The sequence below is a fragment of the Neoarius graeffei genome, chromosome 15, assembly GCF_027579695.1.
Source record: "Neoarius graeffei isolate fNeoGra1 chromosome 15, fNeoGra1.pri, whole genome shotgun sequence".
In the NCBI taxonomy this organism is placed as follows: domain Eukaryota; kingdom Metazoa; phylum Chordata; class Actinopteri; order Siluriformes; family Ariidae; genus Neoarius; species Neoarius graeffei.
In genome coordinates this window covers 36,812,000-36,830,549 of record NC_083583.1, presented here as the reverse complement: position 1 = coordinate 36,830,549, position 18,550 = coordinate 36,812,000, and the positions used below count along the sequence as shown (strand labels likewise).

Genomic DNA, 18,550 nt, shown 5'->3' with positions numbered 1-18,550 from the left:
AACAAACTTAAACTATCATGTTTTACCTCAGGCCACAGTGCTGCCCTGCTGTGATTGGCTCAAAACTCAAGACAAGTCTGTGCTTGTCCGTTGATGGCTACAGAGGAAGTTGCGCCATTTTCTAATTTACACAGAGCAATTTAAGTTCTTTGCATTTTTGACAGCAAGCTAATTAGCATTTGTTACCGGCTACAGTCGGTACTCGGCACGTTAAAAGTGGGTTAATGTTGTAACGACATAACGTTACTGTACAAGCAATGCTTATTTAACGGTAAGAAACTTAAGCCCTATGTGTTGAAATTCCTATCTTATTCGTTCGTTAATTTATCACACAGGCTTACCTCAGTCAACTTCTTCCCTCCTGTGAAAATTCAACGTCTCAGACGCAGACACAAGTGGGCGGGGGATGCGTTTGATTAAGTCTCCTGGTTGGCTGGTGATAGATTGGTGTCATTATAGCACGTCGGAGCGGTTCGTGCCAGGCTCGAGTCCGATCCACCACTGATGAGTTGCCCAATAAGAATCCAGAATGTCATCAAAAGACTTTTTTTTTTTTTTTCTCAATAGACGCAAGTGATGTGAAAGCCTATTGGCAGTCACGAGGCAGACTACAAAACCGCAGGGCATCAAGGCCACTGTGGCCTTACGGCAGATGTTTTTTTCCAAGGGCACAAGGCCAAATTGAGAGGGCACGAGGGCCATGGCCCTTGTGAAATTCCTGCCCTGGCGGTATGCTATCACTATTGTGATAGTCACAGTACATATAAAGTTGTTGTGGGTACGGCAGTATATTTTTATTTATATTTTTAATTACACACTCTGGAAGCCCCTGATTTGATACTGTTATTCTAATATACATGCCATACAGCAACAGAATGCAAATGCCGCACTTGAAATCAGCTGTAGAGTTTTTCTGCTTACTTGTTAGTGAAATATTGAGGGAACAGCACAAACAGCTGAGCAGCCAATTGTCCAGTTACATTTGATCCTTTCAAATGGGGTACCACATAACAAAAAAGTGCTGTAATGTCTACACTGTTGACCTGATTTGGGTGTAAATACGCTCAAATTCATGCATGAAATCTGCACTTTGAGCTCGTGTTCATTTCAACTCTTTAATTTTAACTCCTGTAACTTGTAGTAGACAGCCACTATAACAGTAACTTTATTAATGTGCAAGTATTTATGGCTGTTACTGTGTGTTGTGATGTACATATTACGGTGTGATGTTTTTATCACCTCTGATTTCCCACAGCCATGCAGGAGGAGGCTCTAAAGTTGGTGCTGCTGGCGTTGGAGGATGGTTCGCCTTTGTCCCGCAAGGTTCTGGTTCTGTTTGTAGTCCAGAGGCTGGAGCCACGCTTCCCTCAGGCCTCTAAAACCAGTATAGGGCATGTTGTACAGCTGCTGTACAGAGCCTCGTGTTTTAAGGTAAATCCATTTTACATGTAAAATAGCATTTATGATGGATAACAGCTTGTACAGGGCTTGACATTAAGGATTGCCCGGGGCAAGTGAAATATGCATCCAGGCAAGTGGGATATGTCCCCGATATGCCCGACCAGGCAAGTTGGAATGAGCATATATTATGAACTAGCACCACAAAATTAGGCTTTTTGATCTTTTATTTCAGTTCCTAAAAGCGTCCCTCACTACGTATCTGCCATTATGTCTTGGCTGTATTCTTGGTCTCGGTTTCATTTACTGCTTTGCAAGTATGGTATGCGTACTGTTTATAGACTCCTTGTGCATGACGTCACACGTCACATGATAATTACAGCTGGGGTCAGACAGACACCGTCTTTCATGCAGGCAGCTTAATCTGTCTTCAATATGGTTAATTTTTGGGCTGTTTTTGCTTGTTCAAGCAGAGAAATGGATAAAAGGCATTACCGTCTCCCCGCTATCAAGAAAAATGTAAACAAATGGAATCCAGTGGTTCAAGAACAACGAGGAAATGAGTGGTTAAAGAATACGAAGAGAGGCGCTCAACCTGAAAACTCCAGAGAAATTCATGATTGTATTTTAACATGTATTTTACAAAGACAGAAAGTCAGAAGTGAGGATGGAAGAGTTTGCAGAAGAATCTGTTTTTGTTTTTTCTGCTCGCGTTCGAGTTATCGCCTTCATGAAAGTGTTTTGATTTTCTTAAAGGTGAAGCAGCTTCCTTATTCGACACAGAAAACGCAGATTGGTTTCAAACTCGGGCATAAAAAAACCTCAACAAGGAGCGACATGAGCGATAAATCCTGAAAGAACAGATTAAGAGCAGAGAGAGCTGGAGCTTTGTTTCTGTTATCAGAGGAACACCGTCCTGTGCAAAATATTTTATACCAGGGTTTTTTTTATTTTTTTATATTATTATTATTTTTTTTAATCTCTTTTTTTTTTTAATAATCCTCCACCTCCTAGGTTTATTTAAAAAAAAAAACCACACACTCTGCTTCATGACAGAATGGCTGCACTGATTCGGTTACAGGTTGCCAGGTCTATAAAACACCCACAACCTACACACTAAACAGTAATTTTAAACACAAACATTATCCTGTCTGTCATGATGCAGCACGGGTGTGTGTGGGTTTTTTTTTTTTTTTTTTAAATTTAAACCTAGAGGTGGATGATATAACAAACCCCCCCATATATATATATATATATATATATATATATATATATATATATATATATATATATATATATATATATATATATATATATATATAAAAAGTAAGTCATGGCACCCTATTGTTTTCTTCATACAAACTTTGTGATAGATTTCTATTTTATGATTTCTACATTATCGAGTAATGAACCTACAGTCTGAGAGAGTTCTATGCAAACACCGAACTTTACAACAGCTGCATGCATGTGAAATGGAAATAAATCAACTAAGGCAGAGAGAAACTATTTTGGATAAAATTGTTATAGTCCGTTCCAAGTAAAAGTAAACAATAACCAAACTTCAACTCAGTCACTACGTTTACATGCACATAGAGAGAATCGAATTTCTGCCGTTGCTCGACTGAAATCGAAGTTCAAAATGCCATGTATACACCTTAATTCGGCTGAAATTGAACCGAACTTGATTTCTCGGAATCGAGCTACATGACCTAGTTTATGCGATTTCTGCCGAGCTACTTTGTGCATGTATACCCTATCGAGCTAGTTGTCGAGCTACTTCCAGAAGTGACGAGACCACAAGCGGGAAACACAACAGCCTTGGTCGGCATGACAACAGTAGTAGCGAGCAGCAGAAGAGGTCAGGAGGAACAAACGAAGAAGAGAAAATGGCGATGTAGAGCTCTCTGAAGTGTGGGTGGAGCACAGAGGACGGCAGGACAAAGCTTCTGGTACTAATAGGCTTTTTATTGTCAGACTTTTCAGTTTAACAGCCTACTTTTATTCTTGAGAGAAGCGCGCACACGCGCTGTGTTCTAGTCCCGGGATGAGCTGTCCCCTCTGCCTCCTTAAATAGGGCGCCGTTACTGGGAAGACACACAAACACAGGTTAATTACCGTCAGGTGTACCGTCGTTCTGCCACTCACCTTCCCTGGCTCCGCCCTCCTGTCACAGACCGGCGCTTGACCACGCCCCCACTGCCACAGGCAAGCAGAAACGTGCACTTGTGGAGCAATGAGGAGGCAGACTTCATGCTCATTCAGCTTAAGGAGTTGAATATATTAAAATTCATGGACGGGAGAAAAACGCGCAATGGAGAACACGGAACTGATAACTTTTGTTTATACTCTTGAATAGCTCTTCATGACGACAACCGGAAGTGTACCAACACGATGGGGCGTGTAGCGCCACCTGTGGCTCGGGTGCACAATGCACCTCACACAATAGCCCGATTTCATTGTGTGCATGTAGGATTGGATTTCTCTGGCACCCTGCTGGGACCTTCAGCTCGATTACCGACAGCAGCTCGATTTGGATTTGCATGTAAACGTAGTCAATGTGTGATCATTTTATGTTGCAATTCACAACTCTTCTATGTTTTTTCTAAAAAAAAAAAAAAAAGTAGTACTCGCAAAATAGGGGGAAAGTGGGTTTAAAAGTTAATGTCGAGCCCTGCGAGCATTATAAAATATAAGTAGTGTTTTATATAAACTCAAGTGCAAGAGAATGGCATGCACCCCCACACAGGATTTTCTTTATCTAATTATTAGGATTGCTCATGACTTCATGCCCATGAATGCTGCGGTTTCTTTCAGCTGCTCCCGTTAAGGGTCGCCACAGCAGATCATCCTTCCCAATTTATGATTTGCGTATTTGATTTGGGTCGGCACGGTGGTTAGCACTATCGCATCACAGCAAGAAGGTTCTGGGTTCGAGGCCAACGGGGGCCTTTCTGTGTGGAGTTTCTGTGGGAAGAAACCAGAGCACCCAGAAGAAACCCACGCAGGCACACTGTGAACATGCAAACTCCACACAGAAAGGCCCCTGTCGGCTGTGAAGTTTGATCCCAGAACCTTCTTGCTGCGAAGCGACAGTTCTAACCACTACACCACCATGCTGCCCACTTCATGCCTATGAATACATTAATGTTTGGGGTTTTTTTTGTCCCCCTCCCCCTTTCCCTTTTCACCTTTTCTCCAGGTGACTAAGCGAGATGAGGACTCATCCCTGATGCAGCTGAAGGAAGAGTTCAGGACATATGAGGCTCTGCGGAGAGAGCACGACTCCCAGATTGTCCAGATCGCCATGGAAGGAGGCCTGCGCATTGCCCCTGACCAGTGGTCCTCCCTGCTCTATGGAGATCAGTCCCACAAGTCCCATATGCAGTCCATCATTGATAAGGTAGGAGGAGCACGCATTCCAGAAGCTCCATTTCTACCACAAATTTTACTCACAACAAACCATAGTTTCTACAGAGAGGAAAAAAAAATAGCCAGTTCTGTTTGACTGAACCCAGATGTCATGAGTTTCATACTTGATTAACAGAGGGAAACAAAGCTGATCACTCACGAGAAGGAAGAAGGCCATTTTTGTTTTGTCACAATTCGGTGACCCTCTGAGAAAAATGAGCTTTCTTCCATCTCCAGGTGACTTCATGCGTCACTGTCTTTCCTGGTTGCGTACGAATAAGAATCCTGTTTTAGATGCTTTTACTTATCAAGCTTTACATTTTCCAAATGTATTGGCAGATAATTTTGTTTCTTAAAACTAGAAATTGGGAAGATAACTCCCATCCAGCGGGTCCTCAGGTGGCAGACTGAGGAGATGCCCTCAGATATGGGGGTTCGCTGCGAATATATTGAATAAGCAGTCCCGGGCCAAATCCTGGGTTGCCCTTTGGCAAGGCGTAGCCGCCCTTTGGCAAGGCGTAGCCACCCGTGCAGGGCTACGCGAAGATCCATTTGGGAAGCAGGAATGGAAATGGCATTGGAGGGTAAACTTCGAAAGACTGAAGTCTTAGTCTCCATTGTATGTCTGCTAAGTGGAAGAACTTTCAATAGTCAATGGTTAGATTTTGCCCCCCGAAATTGGGGAACTGCTCCTGTGTCAGTCGCCACAGTAACTTGGCTAATAGAAATACATGAATGATTTCAGACTACAGCTCCACGGTTCAAGCCTGTGCTATACCATCCTCTTTTGAATCTGAAGAAGTCGTAGCAACTTCTTGTGAACATAACGCCCTAAATCCTCCTGGACGGGCATTGTCCGATATCAGAAACAAAAAGGGACTCTCTCGACCTAAGAAAATGTACCTCATTGGTACATTAAATTGCCGCTCTCTTGCATCACATTTCTCTAGAGAGGAGCTGAACAAACATATTAACACCTTTTTTTAAATTTATCATCAGTGTGCATCCAAGAACATCGACAAGTACACCAAGAAAATGATCCTGATATTATTGCCTGCAACCTTGGTACAAACACTTTTCTCACTGCATCTGCCTGGAAGAATGACATCAGTGCTGCTAATGGAGGCGTGGGGATTGTAGTACAAACATGTCTTCTCCACCTGCTGACAAAAGCTACTAAAATCAGTAACCGAATTATTGCTGCCGTATTCAAAGGAAATCCGAAAACTGTCATATCGTGCTATAGTCCACATAATCGCCTCTCAGAAGAGGAAGTAGAGGAATTCTATCACCAGTTGAGTGAAGTAGTAGCTTCGATTCCACCCCATGCTATGCTCATCATTAGTGTTGACTTTAATGCACATTTAGTTGGAAAATTCTCATACCACCAATCAACAGACAGAAATGGCTCTTTTCTCAGAGTTCCTGTTACAACACAGTCTAATAGCAGGAAACCTCGCATTTCAAAAACCTGCACATAAACTTTGCCCTGGTGAAAAATAAATGTATTTTATTGTATTTAAAGTATATTCATATTTTCAATAGTATATTGAAAATGTACTTACACAAATTGTACTTTTTGTAAATATATAAAAAGTATACCAACATCACGCTTTCACGCTAACACTTTTAACACACTTTAAAATAATTATACTATATTACACTTTATAGAAATATATTATACTAAAATATACTTTAAGTGAAAGTTGTGTGTAATTTAGCACATAAGTACACTAAATACACTTCAAGTTGCACTTTTCTACAATTTAATTACAATTAAAATATATTTAGTACAAAATTAGTTGTTCCAAAATAGCATGCCTCAAGTTAACTAATCATAAACACACTTGAAGTATGTTGATGATTAGTGTGGCTTCAAGTACACAAAAGTATGCTAAATTTTAGTACACTTGGCGCATTTATTTTTCACCAGGGTGGACATGGAGACACCCAGCTGGTCACCTATCCCAAATCGACTACATCTTATACCAGAAAAGATGGAGGAACAGTATACATAATTGTCAAACTCATTCTTCCTCCGACTCTATTGGCAGTGATCATAGGATAGTAACTGCCACGATACAACTCGGTGTCCGCACGCGAAGGAAAATGAATAACAAACATCTTAATTGGCATGCATTGACAGAGGATAAAGCACTAGCGATTATAGTAGATGAAAACATTGTTGAGAAGTTCAATTCTTTACCTGCCTCAACTAGAAATTACACCTCCTTTGTCTAAACCTGCATTATGGTAGGAGAGGAACATCTTCCAAAAAGTTCTCCACCCACTATTGTTACGATATTAACAGTTCTCCCCTCTCTGTCCTCATGGGAGAAAACACTTGGGTCCACCACTGAAACTGTCCAGAATTACCAGAACAGACTACACGCTACTTTTGTCAAACTAGATGATGACCAGATAAATACCACTCTCTCTAAATTTGACAACCCAAATGGAAGTAGTTCCAAGACTGCCTGGAAAATCGTCAAAGAACTCTCCGGCAAAAAGAACAACGTTGCCTTTATCCAAGGTGATGATAGGCTAATGATTTGGAAGAATCACTTCCAAAAGCTTCTAAACGCAGACAATCCTAGCGAGTGACCGTGTCATCAACCCAGTATTTGGCATTCACCCTGACATCAAAACTGATCTTTTCTCTCAAGTTGAAGTAGATGAAGCCCTAAATGCCATGAAACCAGGAAAGGCTCCCGGACTAGATGGTCTCACTTTGGACCTCTGGAAACTTCAAAAGTTCAGAAAGTGCTTAGATCCTTCTGTAATGAGACCTTTGAAGGCCATAGACCAGATGAGTGGGGAATTTCGGGAATTGCTCCAGTACCAAAGAAAGGTGACCTCACTGTATGTGACGACTATCGAGGTATCAGCTTAACTGCTGTTGCAGCCAAAATATACAACCGGATGATCCTGAATAGAATTAGACCGGTTGTAGATGAACTACTTCGTCCTGGTCAAAATGGTTTCAGAAAATCCCGATCTACAACATCTCACGTTATGGCTCTAAGAAGAATTGTAGAGGAAATCTCCAACCACAAGAAAGAGGCAGTTTTGATTTTCATTGACTTTAAGACCTTTGACTCAGTAGACAGAAAGAAAATGCTCCAAATCCTTCTGGCTTATGGCATCCCTCCTGTAATCGCTGAAGCGATAAAAACTATGTATATCAACACATCTGCTTTAGTTATAACACCAGAAGGCAATACGGATCCCTTTAACATCGATATTGGAGTCCTGCAAGGAGATCTGCTAGCCCCATTCTTATCTGTCTAGACTATGCACTGAGGAAAGCTTTCACTCCCTCTGATGGTCTAACACTAAAATGGCGACTAAGCAGAAGATATCTGGCAGAGGTCGTTCCGGAACTCGCTTATGCTGATGACATTGTGTCTTCAAGAAGAGCAATCAAGAAAGCAGAAGAATTGCTTCACCATGTAGAGGAACAATCCCAAAACATTGGTCTCTACCTAAATGCCAAAAAGACGAAATTCGTTCACCTAAATCCGTCATTGCAGGAGCCAATTAATTCACTAGATGGGCAGGAAATCGAGAAGGTAGACGATTTCCTACATCTTGGGGGCCACATCAATCCAGCTCATGACATTGACACCAAGATCGGCAAAGTGTGGAGTGCGCTGCACTCATTGTCAAAAGTCTGGCTCTCACCAATTAGAAAATCAACCAAAATGAGACTGTTCAGGGCAACCGTAGAGTCAATTCTTCTTTATGGTGCAGAATCCTGGACATTAACCAAGTCTCTAAGGAGAAAGCTTGATGGAATATACACTCGCATGTTGAGAGGTCCAAAATGTCCTCTTGGCAACCGCATACCACCAACAACTCACTATATGGTAACTATCCTCGCCTTTCTGCCATCATTCGACAACGCAGACTAACATTAGTTGGTCACGTGGCAAGACACGAGGAAGCTGCCGGTCATGTTCTTTTATGGACTCCAGATGCAAAAAGAAACACTGGGAGACTCAGAACAACTCTAATCAATGTTCTGGAAGAAGACACTGGTCTCGGAGGGGATGAGTTATTGACTGCGTTGTTGGATCGAGAGAATTGGAGGAAGAATTTCGTTCATGTCACCGATCACGTCGGATGCGGTTAAGTAAGTAAAACCAGAAATAATTGTAAAATACAGTACATTTAGTTAATTATAATCATATACTAGGAATTATTATATACACCTATATGGCCATAAATTCAGGTGATTCAGCCACCGACTTTGCTAAAAGGTACATAAAATCAAGCGTGTAGCCATGCAGTGTCCACAGAAAAACTCCTACAAGCTCACTGTTTGAGCAACAAGCTCACGGACCTTAAACGTGGTGCAGTGATGAGGAGCTGCCTTTACCACAAGTCCGGTTGTGAAATTTCTGCCATGCTTGATCTGCCCCAGTCAAATGTAAATGCTATTATTGTGAAATGGAAGCGTCTAGGAGCAACATCAGCTCCACCACAAAGTGTTAGATCACACAAACTGAGCCACCGAGTGCTGAAGTTAAAAATTGCGCATATAAATTGCCTATCCTCTGTTGCATCACTTACTACAGAACTCCAAACTCTCTGGAAGCAACATCAGCCCAAGAACTATGCAACAGGAGCTTCATAAAATGGGTTTCCATGGACAAGCAGCTGCACACAAGCCAAAGCTCACTATTACAATGCCATAATTCAGCTGGAGTGGTGTTAAAACACACTGCCTCTAGCCCCTGGAGCAGTGGAAACGTTCTCTGGAGTGATGAATCACACTTCATTGTGGCAGTCTGATGAATGTGGGTTTGGTGGATGCCAAGAGAATGTTACCTACTGGAAAGTATAGTAACAAGTTTGATGGAGGAGGAGAGACAATTCTGTGTATGGAGGTGGTCTCGGTGCCGCCCCCCCCCCCCCCCCCCCCCCCCCCCCCCCGAAGGGTGACGTTAATGCTACAGCATACAGAGACATTTTAGACAGTTGTGTGCTTCCAACATTGTAGCAACAGTTTGAGGAAGTCTCTTTTCACACCAGACTTCCCACAAGTGGATTATTACTTTAATAAAAAAAAAGCAATATGATGACGCTGGATTTTATTTTATTACAACCCCGATTCCAAAAAAGTTGGGACAAAGTACAAATTGTAAATAAAAACGGAATGCAATGATGTGGAAGTTTCAAAATTCCATATTTTATTCAGAATAGAACATAGATGACATATCAAATGTTTAAACTAAGAAAATGTATCATTTAAAGAGAAAAATTAGGTGATTTTAAATTTCATGACAATAACACATCTCAAAGTTGGGACAAGGCCATGTTTACCACTGTGAGACATCCCCTTTTCTCTTTACAACAGTCTGTAAACGTCTGGGGACTGAGGAGACAAGTTGCTCAAGTTTAGGGATAGGAATGTTAACCCATTCTTGTCTAATGCAGGATTCTAGTTGCTCAACTGTCTTAGGTCTTTAGTCGTATCTTCCATTTTATGATGCACCAAATGTTTTCTATGGGTGAAAGACCTGGACTGCAGGCTGGCCAGTTCAGTACCCGGACCCTTCTTCTACGCAGCCATGATGCTGTAATTGATGCAGTATGTGGTTTGGCATTGTCATGTTGGAAAATGCAAGGTCTTCCCTGAAAGAGACGTCGTCTGGATGGGAGCATATGTTGCTCTAGAACCTGGATATACCTTTCAGCATTGATGGTGTCTTTCCAGATGTGTAAGCTGCCCATGCCACACGCACTAATGCAACCCCATACCATCAGAGATGCAGGCTTCTGAACTGAGCGCTGATAACAACTCGGGTCGTCCTTCTCCTCTTTAGTCCGAATGACACGGCGTCCCTGATTTCCATAAAGAACTTCAAATTTTGATTTGTCTGACCACAGAACAGTTTTCCACTTTGCCACAGTCCATTTTAAATGAGCCTTGGCCCAGAGAAGACGTCTGCGCTTCTGGATCATGTTTAGGTACGGCTGCTTCTTTGAACTATAGAGTTTTAGCTGGCAACGGCGGATGGCACGGTGAATTGTGTTCACAGATAATGTTCTCTGGAAATATTCCTGAGCCCGTTTTGTGATTTCCAATACAGAAGCATGCCTGTATGTGATGCAGTGCCGCCTAAGGGCCTGAAGATCACGGGCACCCAGTATGGTTTTCTGGCCTTGACCCTTACGCACAGAGATTCTTCCAGATTCTCTGAATCTTTTGATGATGATATGCACTGTAGATGATATGTTCAAACTCTTTGCAATTTTACACTGTCGAACTCCTTTCTGATATTGCTCCATTATTTGTCGGCGCAGTATTAGGGGGATTGGTGATCCTCTTCCCATCTTTACTTCTGAGAGCCGTTGCCACTCCAAGATGCTCTTTTTATACCCAGTCATGTTAATGACCTATTGCCAGTTGACCTAATGAGTTGCAATTTGGTCCTCCAGCTGTTCCTTTTTTGTACCTTTAACTTTTCCAGCCTCTTATTGCCCCTGTCCCAACTTTTTTGAGATGTGTTGCTGTCATGAAATTTCAAATGAGCCAATATTTGGCATGAAATTTCAAAATGTCTCACTTTCGACATTTGATATGTTGTCTGTTCTATTGTGAATACAATATCAGTTTTTGAGATTTGTAAATTATTGCATTCCGTTTTTATTTACAATTTGTACTTTGTCCCAACTTTCTTGGAATCGGGGTTGTATTTCTACAGTTCTTCTGCCATGCAGTGCAGCCTGTTTGTGGTCCAGATTTGACAGGAGACATGATTAGGGTATTGCATAGACAAAACAATGGGTTAAGGATTACTGTTATGTTGGTTTAAAACCTAATACCTTAATACAGAGATCAGTTATTAAAGGGGAACTGAAGTCATTTTTAAACTTGCTTTATTTCTTAACATGTTATTATGTTTTCGGTTTTATTAACTTTATATCATGACTCATATTGGCATATTATATCACACTTATCGGCCTTTTCGGTTTTTAGCTGTGTTGAATGTAGTTCATTTGGTCCACGGCAGGCGTCGCTTATCTGCTCCAATCATCACAAGACTTGTGCGAGACTTCAGACGTGACGTGTCAGCACCGCCATTTTGAAAACTGTTTACACAGCAGCCAGATTGTAAGATCATTCCGATTTTAGATTAATTTCGAGATTTGCCAGCTTCATCAGTGATGGTGTCAGTCCTGCACGCTGTGGCGCGTGCACCTGAAGGCACGCCTCGGGCTGCGCATGCGCCGAGTGGACTCCAGCATGCGCGCTGTGAACAAGGTGCACCTGAGCTCAATTAAGGAACTGTGTTTGCCTATTTAAGGACTGTGCTGATGCATTTGCGTTGCAAAGTATTAAGATACATATGTACACGTTACTAAGCCTTTCTACCCGTTGTCTTGATTTCCTGTTTCACAATCCTTGTGCCTGTTACTCGTTCTTGTCCTCGCTTAGCCTTTGATGTACTGTTTTGCGCCTAGACCGACCCTGTTGCCTGTATTCTCGGTGTGTGTGTGTGTAAACTATATACTTCTGCACATGCATCCGCCTCCCTCGCATACGTGACTTGGAGATTATTCCATACGACTTCGAACCAATGTGGAGTAGAGTTGGAAAGATGACAGGATAAGGATGAGTCCATCATGCTGGTATTTACATCATTCCTGTCACACAATTAAAACGTGCCAGATCAGGCGGCTGGTGGGTTTTCAAAATAATAAATACATGCATGTATTTTTGTGATACATATTATACTGAGCGCATAATCCTCACTTAAGGTTTCGGACAGCACTACAAAATGACGTCCCCACTATGTAGTGCCCTATATAGTGAGTAGGGAGTGATTTCGGACACAGAGAGAACTTCTGGCTTGATTACATCAGCATTCGAAGGAGGGTGCATGCGTCTTTTGACAATGTTGGCAGATGTTGATCACTTTGATTTCCGTTGTACGTTTTACTTCCACACTACGAAGTCTCGCACAGGTCTCAGCGAATCTCGTTTACGGCCATTGCTTTGACATATGGACTGATATATATTACATACCATATTTCAAACACTCATAACTTGCTGTAGCAGTGACAAAATAGCTGTCAGAAACGCATTCCTGTATTTTTATAAAATGAGAGAAATAGAATTTTGATGATAAATTTGCCTTCAGTTCCCCTCTAACTCCTCCGGTCGAAAGGCAATGAGCTTATGTTGTGTCGTCCTTCATCCATCGTCTGTCCGGTGTCGTCCACATTTCATGAAAATCGCTTCTCAATTTTCGCTGAATTTTATTCTTTTTGGCAGGGAGGTAGATCTGCCTGGGGTGCATATGGCTTCTACGCAGATTTGCATAATTGCAATTAATAATGAAGATATGGAGTAAATTAAGCCCTAACAAAGTTTCCACACAAATCGCTGCTTCTCCCTCAATTCTTTGCCGATTTTGATTCTTTCTGGCATGAAGGTTAGGGGTACCTAGGGTGCATATAACTTCTACCCAGATTTGCTTAATTACAATTATTAATGAAGTTATAGACCAATTAAGCCTTAATGAGCAGTTCAACAAAAATCGCTGCTTCTTGGTCAATTTCTCACCGTTTTGGATTCTTTCTGGCAAATAGGTAAGTATTCCTAGGGTGTATATAGCTTGCAACATTTATTGCGCAAGGTGGCCCACTTTAGATCGTTCCTTCTGGACTAGACAGGGCCGGAGTGAGCTACGATGTCCTTGCTGGTCTCGTTATCAAAGTTGTGTTGAGGATTTTAATACAGGAACTGTCTGTTTCATAAACATTACAGTTGTGTTCAAAATAATAGCAGTCCAACATGACTAACCACATCAATCACTGTTTTTGGTAGAAATTATATTACTACATGGCAAGTAGGTGTAGTCGAGTCATAGAAAACCAACAGACCCAACATTCATGATATGCATGCTCCTGAGTCTGTGTAACTGAATAATTAAGTGAAAGGGGCGTGTTCAAAATAATAGCAGTGTGGAGCTCAATTAGTGAGGTCATTCATTCTGTGAAAAAACAGGCGTCAATCAGGTGGCCCGAATTTAAGGATGAAGCCAGCACATGTTGTACACGCATTTCTCTCTGAAAACCTGAGAAAAATGGGTCGTTCCAGACATTGTTCAGAAGAACAGCGTGTGTTGATTAAAACGTTGATTGGAGAGGGGAAAACGTAGAAAGAAGTGCAGAAAATGATGGGCTGCTCGGCTAAAATGTTCTCCAGTGCTTTAAAATGGACAGCAAAACCAGAGAGACGTGGAAGAAAACGGAAGACTACCGTTCGAATGGATCGAAGAATAGCCAGAGTGGCAAAGACTCAGCCAGTGATCAGCTCCAGGGTGATCAGACGGTCTGAAGTTATCTGTGAGTACTGTGACAATTAGAAGACTCCTGTGTGAAGCTAATCTATCGGCAAGAAGCCCCCACAAAGTCCCACTGTTTGTTTTTAATTTATTTTTTTATTTTAAAAAAAAAAAAAAGGCCGTGCTGAAGAGGATACAATTTGCCAAAGAACACATCGACTGGCCTAAAGAGAAAAACATTTTGTGGACTGCTGAAAGTAAGATTGTTCTTTTTGGGTCCAAGGGCCACAGACAGTTTGTCAGACGACCCCCAAACACTGAATTCAAGCCACAGTACACTCTGAAGACAGTGAAGCATGGTGGTGCAAGCATCATGATATGGGGATGCTTCTCTTACTATGGTGTCGGGCCTATTTATCGCATACCAGGGATCATGGATCAGTTTGCATATATCAAAATACTTGAAGAGGTCATGTTGCTTTATGCTGAAGAGGAAATGCCCTTGAAATGGGTGTTTCAACAAGACAACGACCCCAAACACACCAGTAAGCGAGCAGCATCAGGGTTCAAGACCAACAAAATGAAAGTTATGGAGTGGCCAGCCCAATCCCCGGACCTTAATCCAATAGAATACTTGTAGGGTGACATCAAAAATGCTGTTTCTGAGGCAAAACCAAGAAATGCAGAGGAATTGTGGAATGTTGTCAAATGTTCACCAGTGCCAGAAGTTGGTCGACTCCATGCAACACAGATGTGAAGCAGTTCTCAGAAACCGTGGTTATACAACTAAATATTAGTTTAGTGATTCACAGGAACGCTAAATCCTAAAGATTTTTTCAGTTTATACAGTAAATATTTGAGTTTGTACTGAAAAATGCAGACACTATTTTTTTTGAACAGCCCAATATTCATTTTTCTTAATTTTGTGTCAAGTAATTAAAATATTGATACATTTTCTTCATGTTTTGATGTAGAATATAATGTGTAGTGTTCCCAGTGCATGGAAATAAAAACTAGTATAATGATTTTGAGCTTTACTCACGTTTTTAAACACCCTGCTATTATTTTGAACACGACTGTACATGCAACTTTGGGCCTCATCTTAGAAATTATGAATAGGGAAGTGGTGTCATATGATCATGTAATTTTAGTAATATAAATGCCAATCTGGTGCCATAGTTTGACGGTCCCATATTTGTTTGTAATATGAGATGTAGTGTATAGTACAGGTTTTTGTTTGTTTTCTCTGACCTATGTAAAGCGATCTTGAGTTTGAGAGAGGCGCTATATAAATGTAACATCCATTATTAGTAATGTGTAATGCATCAGTGATATTAAGTTGGTTTGTGTGTTTATTTCTTTTTTTTTTCCCTTCCTCAGTTGCAAACCCCAGCCTCTTTTGCTCAGAGTGTACAGGAGCTCACCATTGCCCTGCAGAGAACAGGAGACCCAGCCAACCTCAACCGCCTCCGACCGCATTTAGAGCTTCTGGCCGACATTGACCCGAGCCCAGGTCTGTGCCCAGGCGCAAGTACTGGACATAACCAGACAGTGATTGACTTCAGTTCTTGTCATTTTGGCTCTGTACTGTAAGCACATTTGATTTGACACAAAATGACCACAATGAGATAAAGGTAAAGAACCTTAGTTTTATTTTAGGGAAAAAAAAGAAAAACGGCCCAAATGAAGTTATTACCATTTCTGGTTCGGAACAGTTGAATAATAACTAAAACTACAGGGTGTTGTGATGGAGTAATTACTTTTACCACCCTGATGTTCATGATTTTTCCTGTAACAGTATAACTATAAACAGTTGTTCCCTTAACATCCTCATTTTTATCCTCTTAAAGACAATTAGACAAAAATCAGGTTTTTTTTATTTTTTAAATAACCCAGAAGACCACAAAACGTAGACTGCTCTGTCCTGAAGACTTTGTAGTGTCATTACAACTTTATCAGACTTTTTAACAAAAGTGCCAATACTTGTGGGTTTTTTATAAATAAAAAAAATATAATTATGGAGCATCTGCCATAGTCTCTGTTAATGAGGGACTATAAAAACTTAGTGAGTGCATTTAATGTAAACTTGTAGTAGTAAGAATACCTGCCTTACATACTGTATTCCCAGCTTAATTTTTACACTGGTTGCTGTAGAGGAGATTATATCACAATAAATTTATTTGTGATCTGTCTCAACTAGATGCCCCTGCCCCGACATGGGAACAGCTGGACAAAGGGCTGGTGGCTGTAAAAACAGTGGTGCATGGTCTTGTAGACTTCATCCAGAATCACAGCAAGAAGGCAGGAGACCCACAACAAGTGTGTAAATCTCTGCACATGGTTCAAACCTTTCTGGCTGCATTTGAATTTTATTATTTATTTATTTTTAAGAAATAAAGTTTAGCTCTAAACTATCGCGCATGGTTCTGGTATCCTGATATTCTTCCCAACATTCCTAGGCTCCTCAGCACAGCAAATACAAGACGTACATGTGTAGAGACATGAAACAGAAGGGAGGGTGTCCCAGAGGAGCCAGCTGCACCTTTGCCCATTCCCAGGAGGAACTGGAAAAGTGAGTGGTGACTCTTTTGCCCAGTGTCAGTGTCGACATGCACCTTGTAGTGCAGTGTTTTAAATCTAAGCAAAACAAAGATCTTGTTGTTTGGGAGACACAAAATGGATTGTAATATAGAATTGATAATAGACAATGCTAAGATAGAAATGGTACAGGAAATTAAATTTCTTGGTGTGATTTTGGATCATAAAGTCTGCTGGAAACCTCGTGTAGGATACATACGAGCAAAACTGGCAAAGTGCTCGGCAATTCTGTGGAAAACTAAACACATTCTTGATTGCAAATCTTTGCGTACTCTATATTACTCGTTATTTTTGCCATATCTGACTTACTGTGTCGAAGTCTGGGGAAACACCTACAAAACCACTCTGCAGCCGATATGTACAATACAGAAAAGAGCAATAAACAAAACAGGATACAGAGATCACACAAACTCACTATTCATAAAATCACACATGTTGAAATTTATGGATCTGGTCAAATTCAGAACAGCACAAATGTACAAAGCGAGAAATAATCTATTGCCGAAAAATATACAAGGAATGTTTAGTGAAAGAGAGGGGGGATATAATCTAAGGGGAGACCTAAATATTATGGAACAGACTGGAGACAGAAATAAAACAAAGTGCAAATATAAATCTGTTTAAAAAAAGGTACAAAAAATATTTTTAAACAAGTATATAGAAGAGGAAGTATGTTAACGGAGGATGATGAGGGATAAATCTATAAATAGAATAGGGTTGATTGTTATATTAGAACTAACTTAGTATATGGTATATATTTATTTATGGGGATAGTTATTTATATTTACAGGGATAGGTATGTAGTAGATATTTATTTTTGTAATTATATATTTATATAGATATTTATGAAGCGTATATATGGTATATAGTGTATGTATACATTTTTGTAGTTATTTATGAAGTGTATATATGGTATGTAGTATATATTTATTTTTGTAGTTATATATTTATATAGATATTCATGAAGTGTGTGTGTATATGGTATATACTTTTATAGGTGTATTAATGTAGTTTGGATTTCGGGGTAGTTAAAAAGGGGTGGGGAAATTAAAAAAGTATTGTACTTCTTCCCACTCCTTTTTCGAACAATGTGCGGTGTTTTGTAATGTCTTAGCTCTTTTTTAAATTTCTCGTTTTCTTTCTTTTGTATGTACAAATAGTTACTTTTTTTTTTTTTTTTTTTATACATGTTTGAAATAAATTCATTCATTCAGTGTGGTTTCAGATTTATTCATCTTTACCCCAGGTTCCGCAAGATGAACAAGCGTCTGCCTTTGAGGAAGCCCCTCAGTCAGTCGCTCACTCAGCTTAATGACATGGACGTAGCTTGCAACCCAGGCCTTCTGTCTGATGAAGGGTTGGTTGTGGAGGGTCTGGCCCACAAACCTGCCATTGTCGCCAATGGTATTCTTCCAGTGCCACCTGGATCAAAACTGCCACATCTGGTCTCCCGCGGATCAGTGACACCCTACGACACGGCTCGCAAGCTGGGAAAACCAGACACGGGGAGCCTCAGTGCTCCTGAGTCACCACCAGACTCGTAAGTGAGAAATGCTGATTTCGCCTCGGTTGCTCTGTAGATTTGACTGCATGCAGCTGCAGTTAAAGGGAGGGGTTAGTGTGTGCATGATGTCCCCAAAATAGAAACAGTTCTAATATGGTTACATTGCAGCATTGAGAGATTGGTAGTAAAATATTTTCAATTCACTTCTCCATAAAGCTTCTCCTTGAATAGTATTACTCTGCATATGATAACCGAGCATAGAGTAACAAATGCTTTTTATGGTTGGTTTACAATTATAACATTCTTATACAAGAATGAAAATAAATTTCTCTTGGGATTT

The 18,550-nt window shown here is 40.7% G+C and overlaps 1 protein-coding gene across 3 annotated transcripts in view; it reads left to right on the top strand.

The window, feature by feature from the left end:
• rc3h1a (ring finger and CCCH-type domains 1a) overlaps positions 1 to 18,550 on the top strand; it is a 55,600-nt gene that overhangs the window by 23,632 nt on the left and 13,418 nt on the right. For all 3 annotated transcript variants that reach the window (XM_060941232.1, XM_060941231.1, XM_060941230.1), the window contains exons 5-10: positions 1,256 to 1,431; positions 4,598 to 4,798; positions 15,489 to 15,621; positions 16,309 to 16,427; positions 16,568 to 16,680; positions 17,953 to 18,246. In XM_060941232.1, coding sequence (XP_060797215.1) covers positions 1,256 to 1,431; positions 4,598 to 4,798; positions 15,489 to 15,621; positions 16,309 to 16,427; positions 16,568 to 16,680; positions 17,953 to 18,246 — 1,036 coding nt within the window. The remainder of the gene's footprint in view (positions 1 to 1,255; positions 1,432 to 4,597; positions 4,799 to 15,488; positions 15,622 to 16,308; positions 16,428 to 16,567; positions 16,681 to 17,952; positions 18,247 to 18,550) is intronic.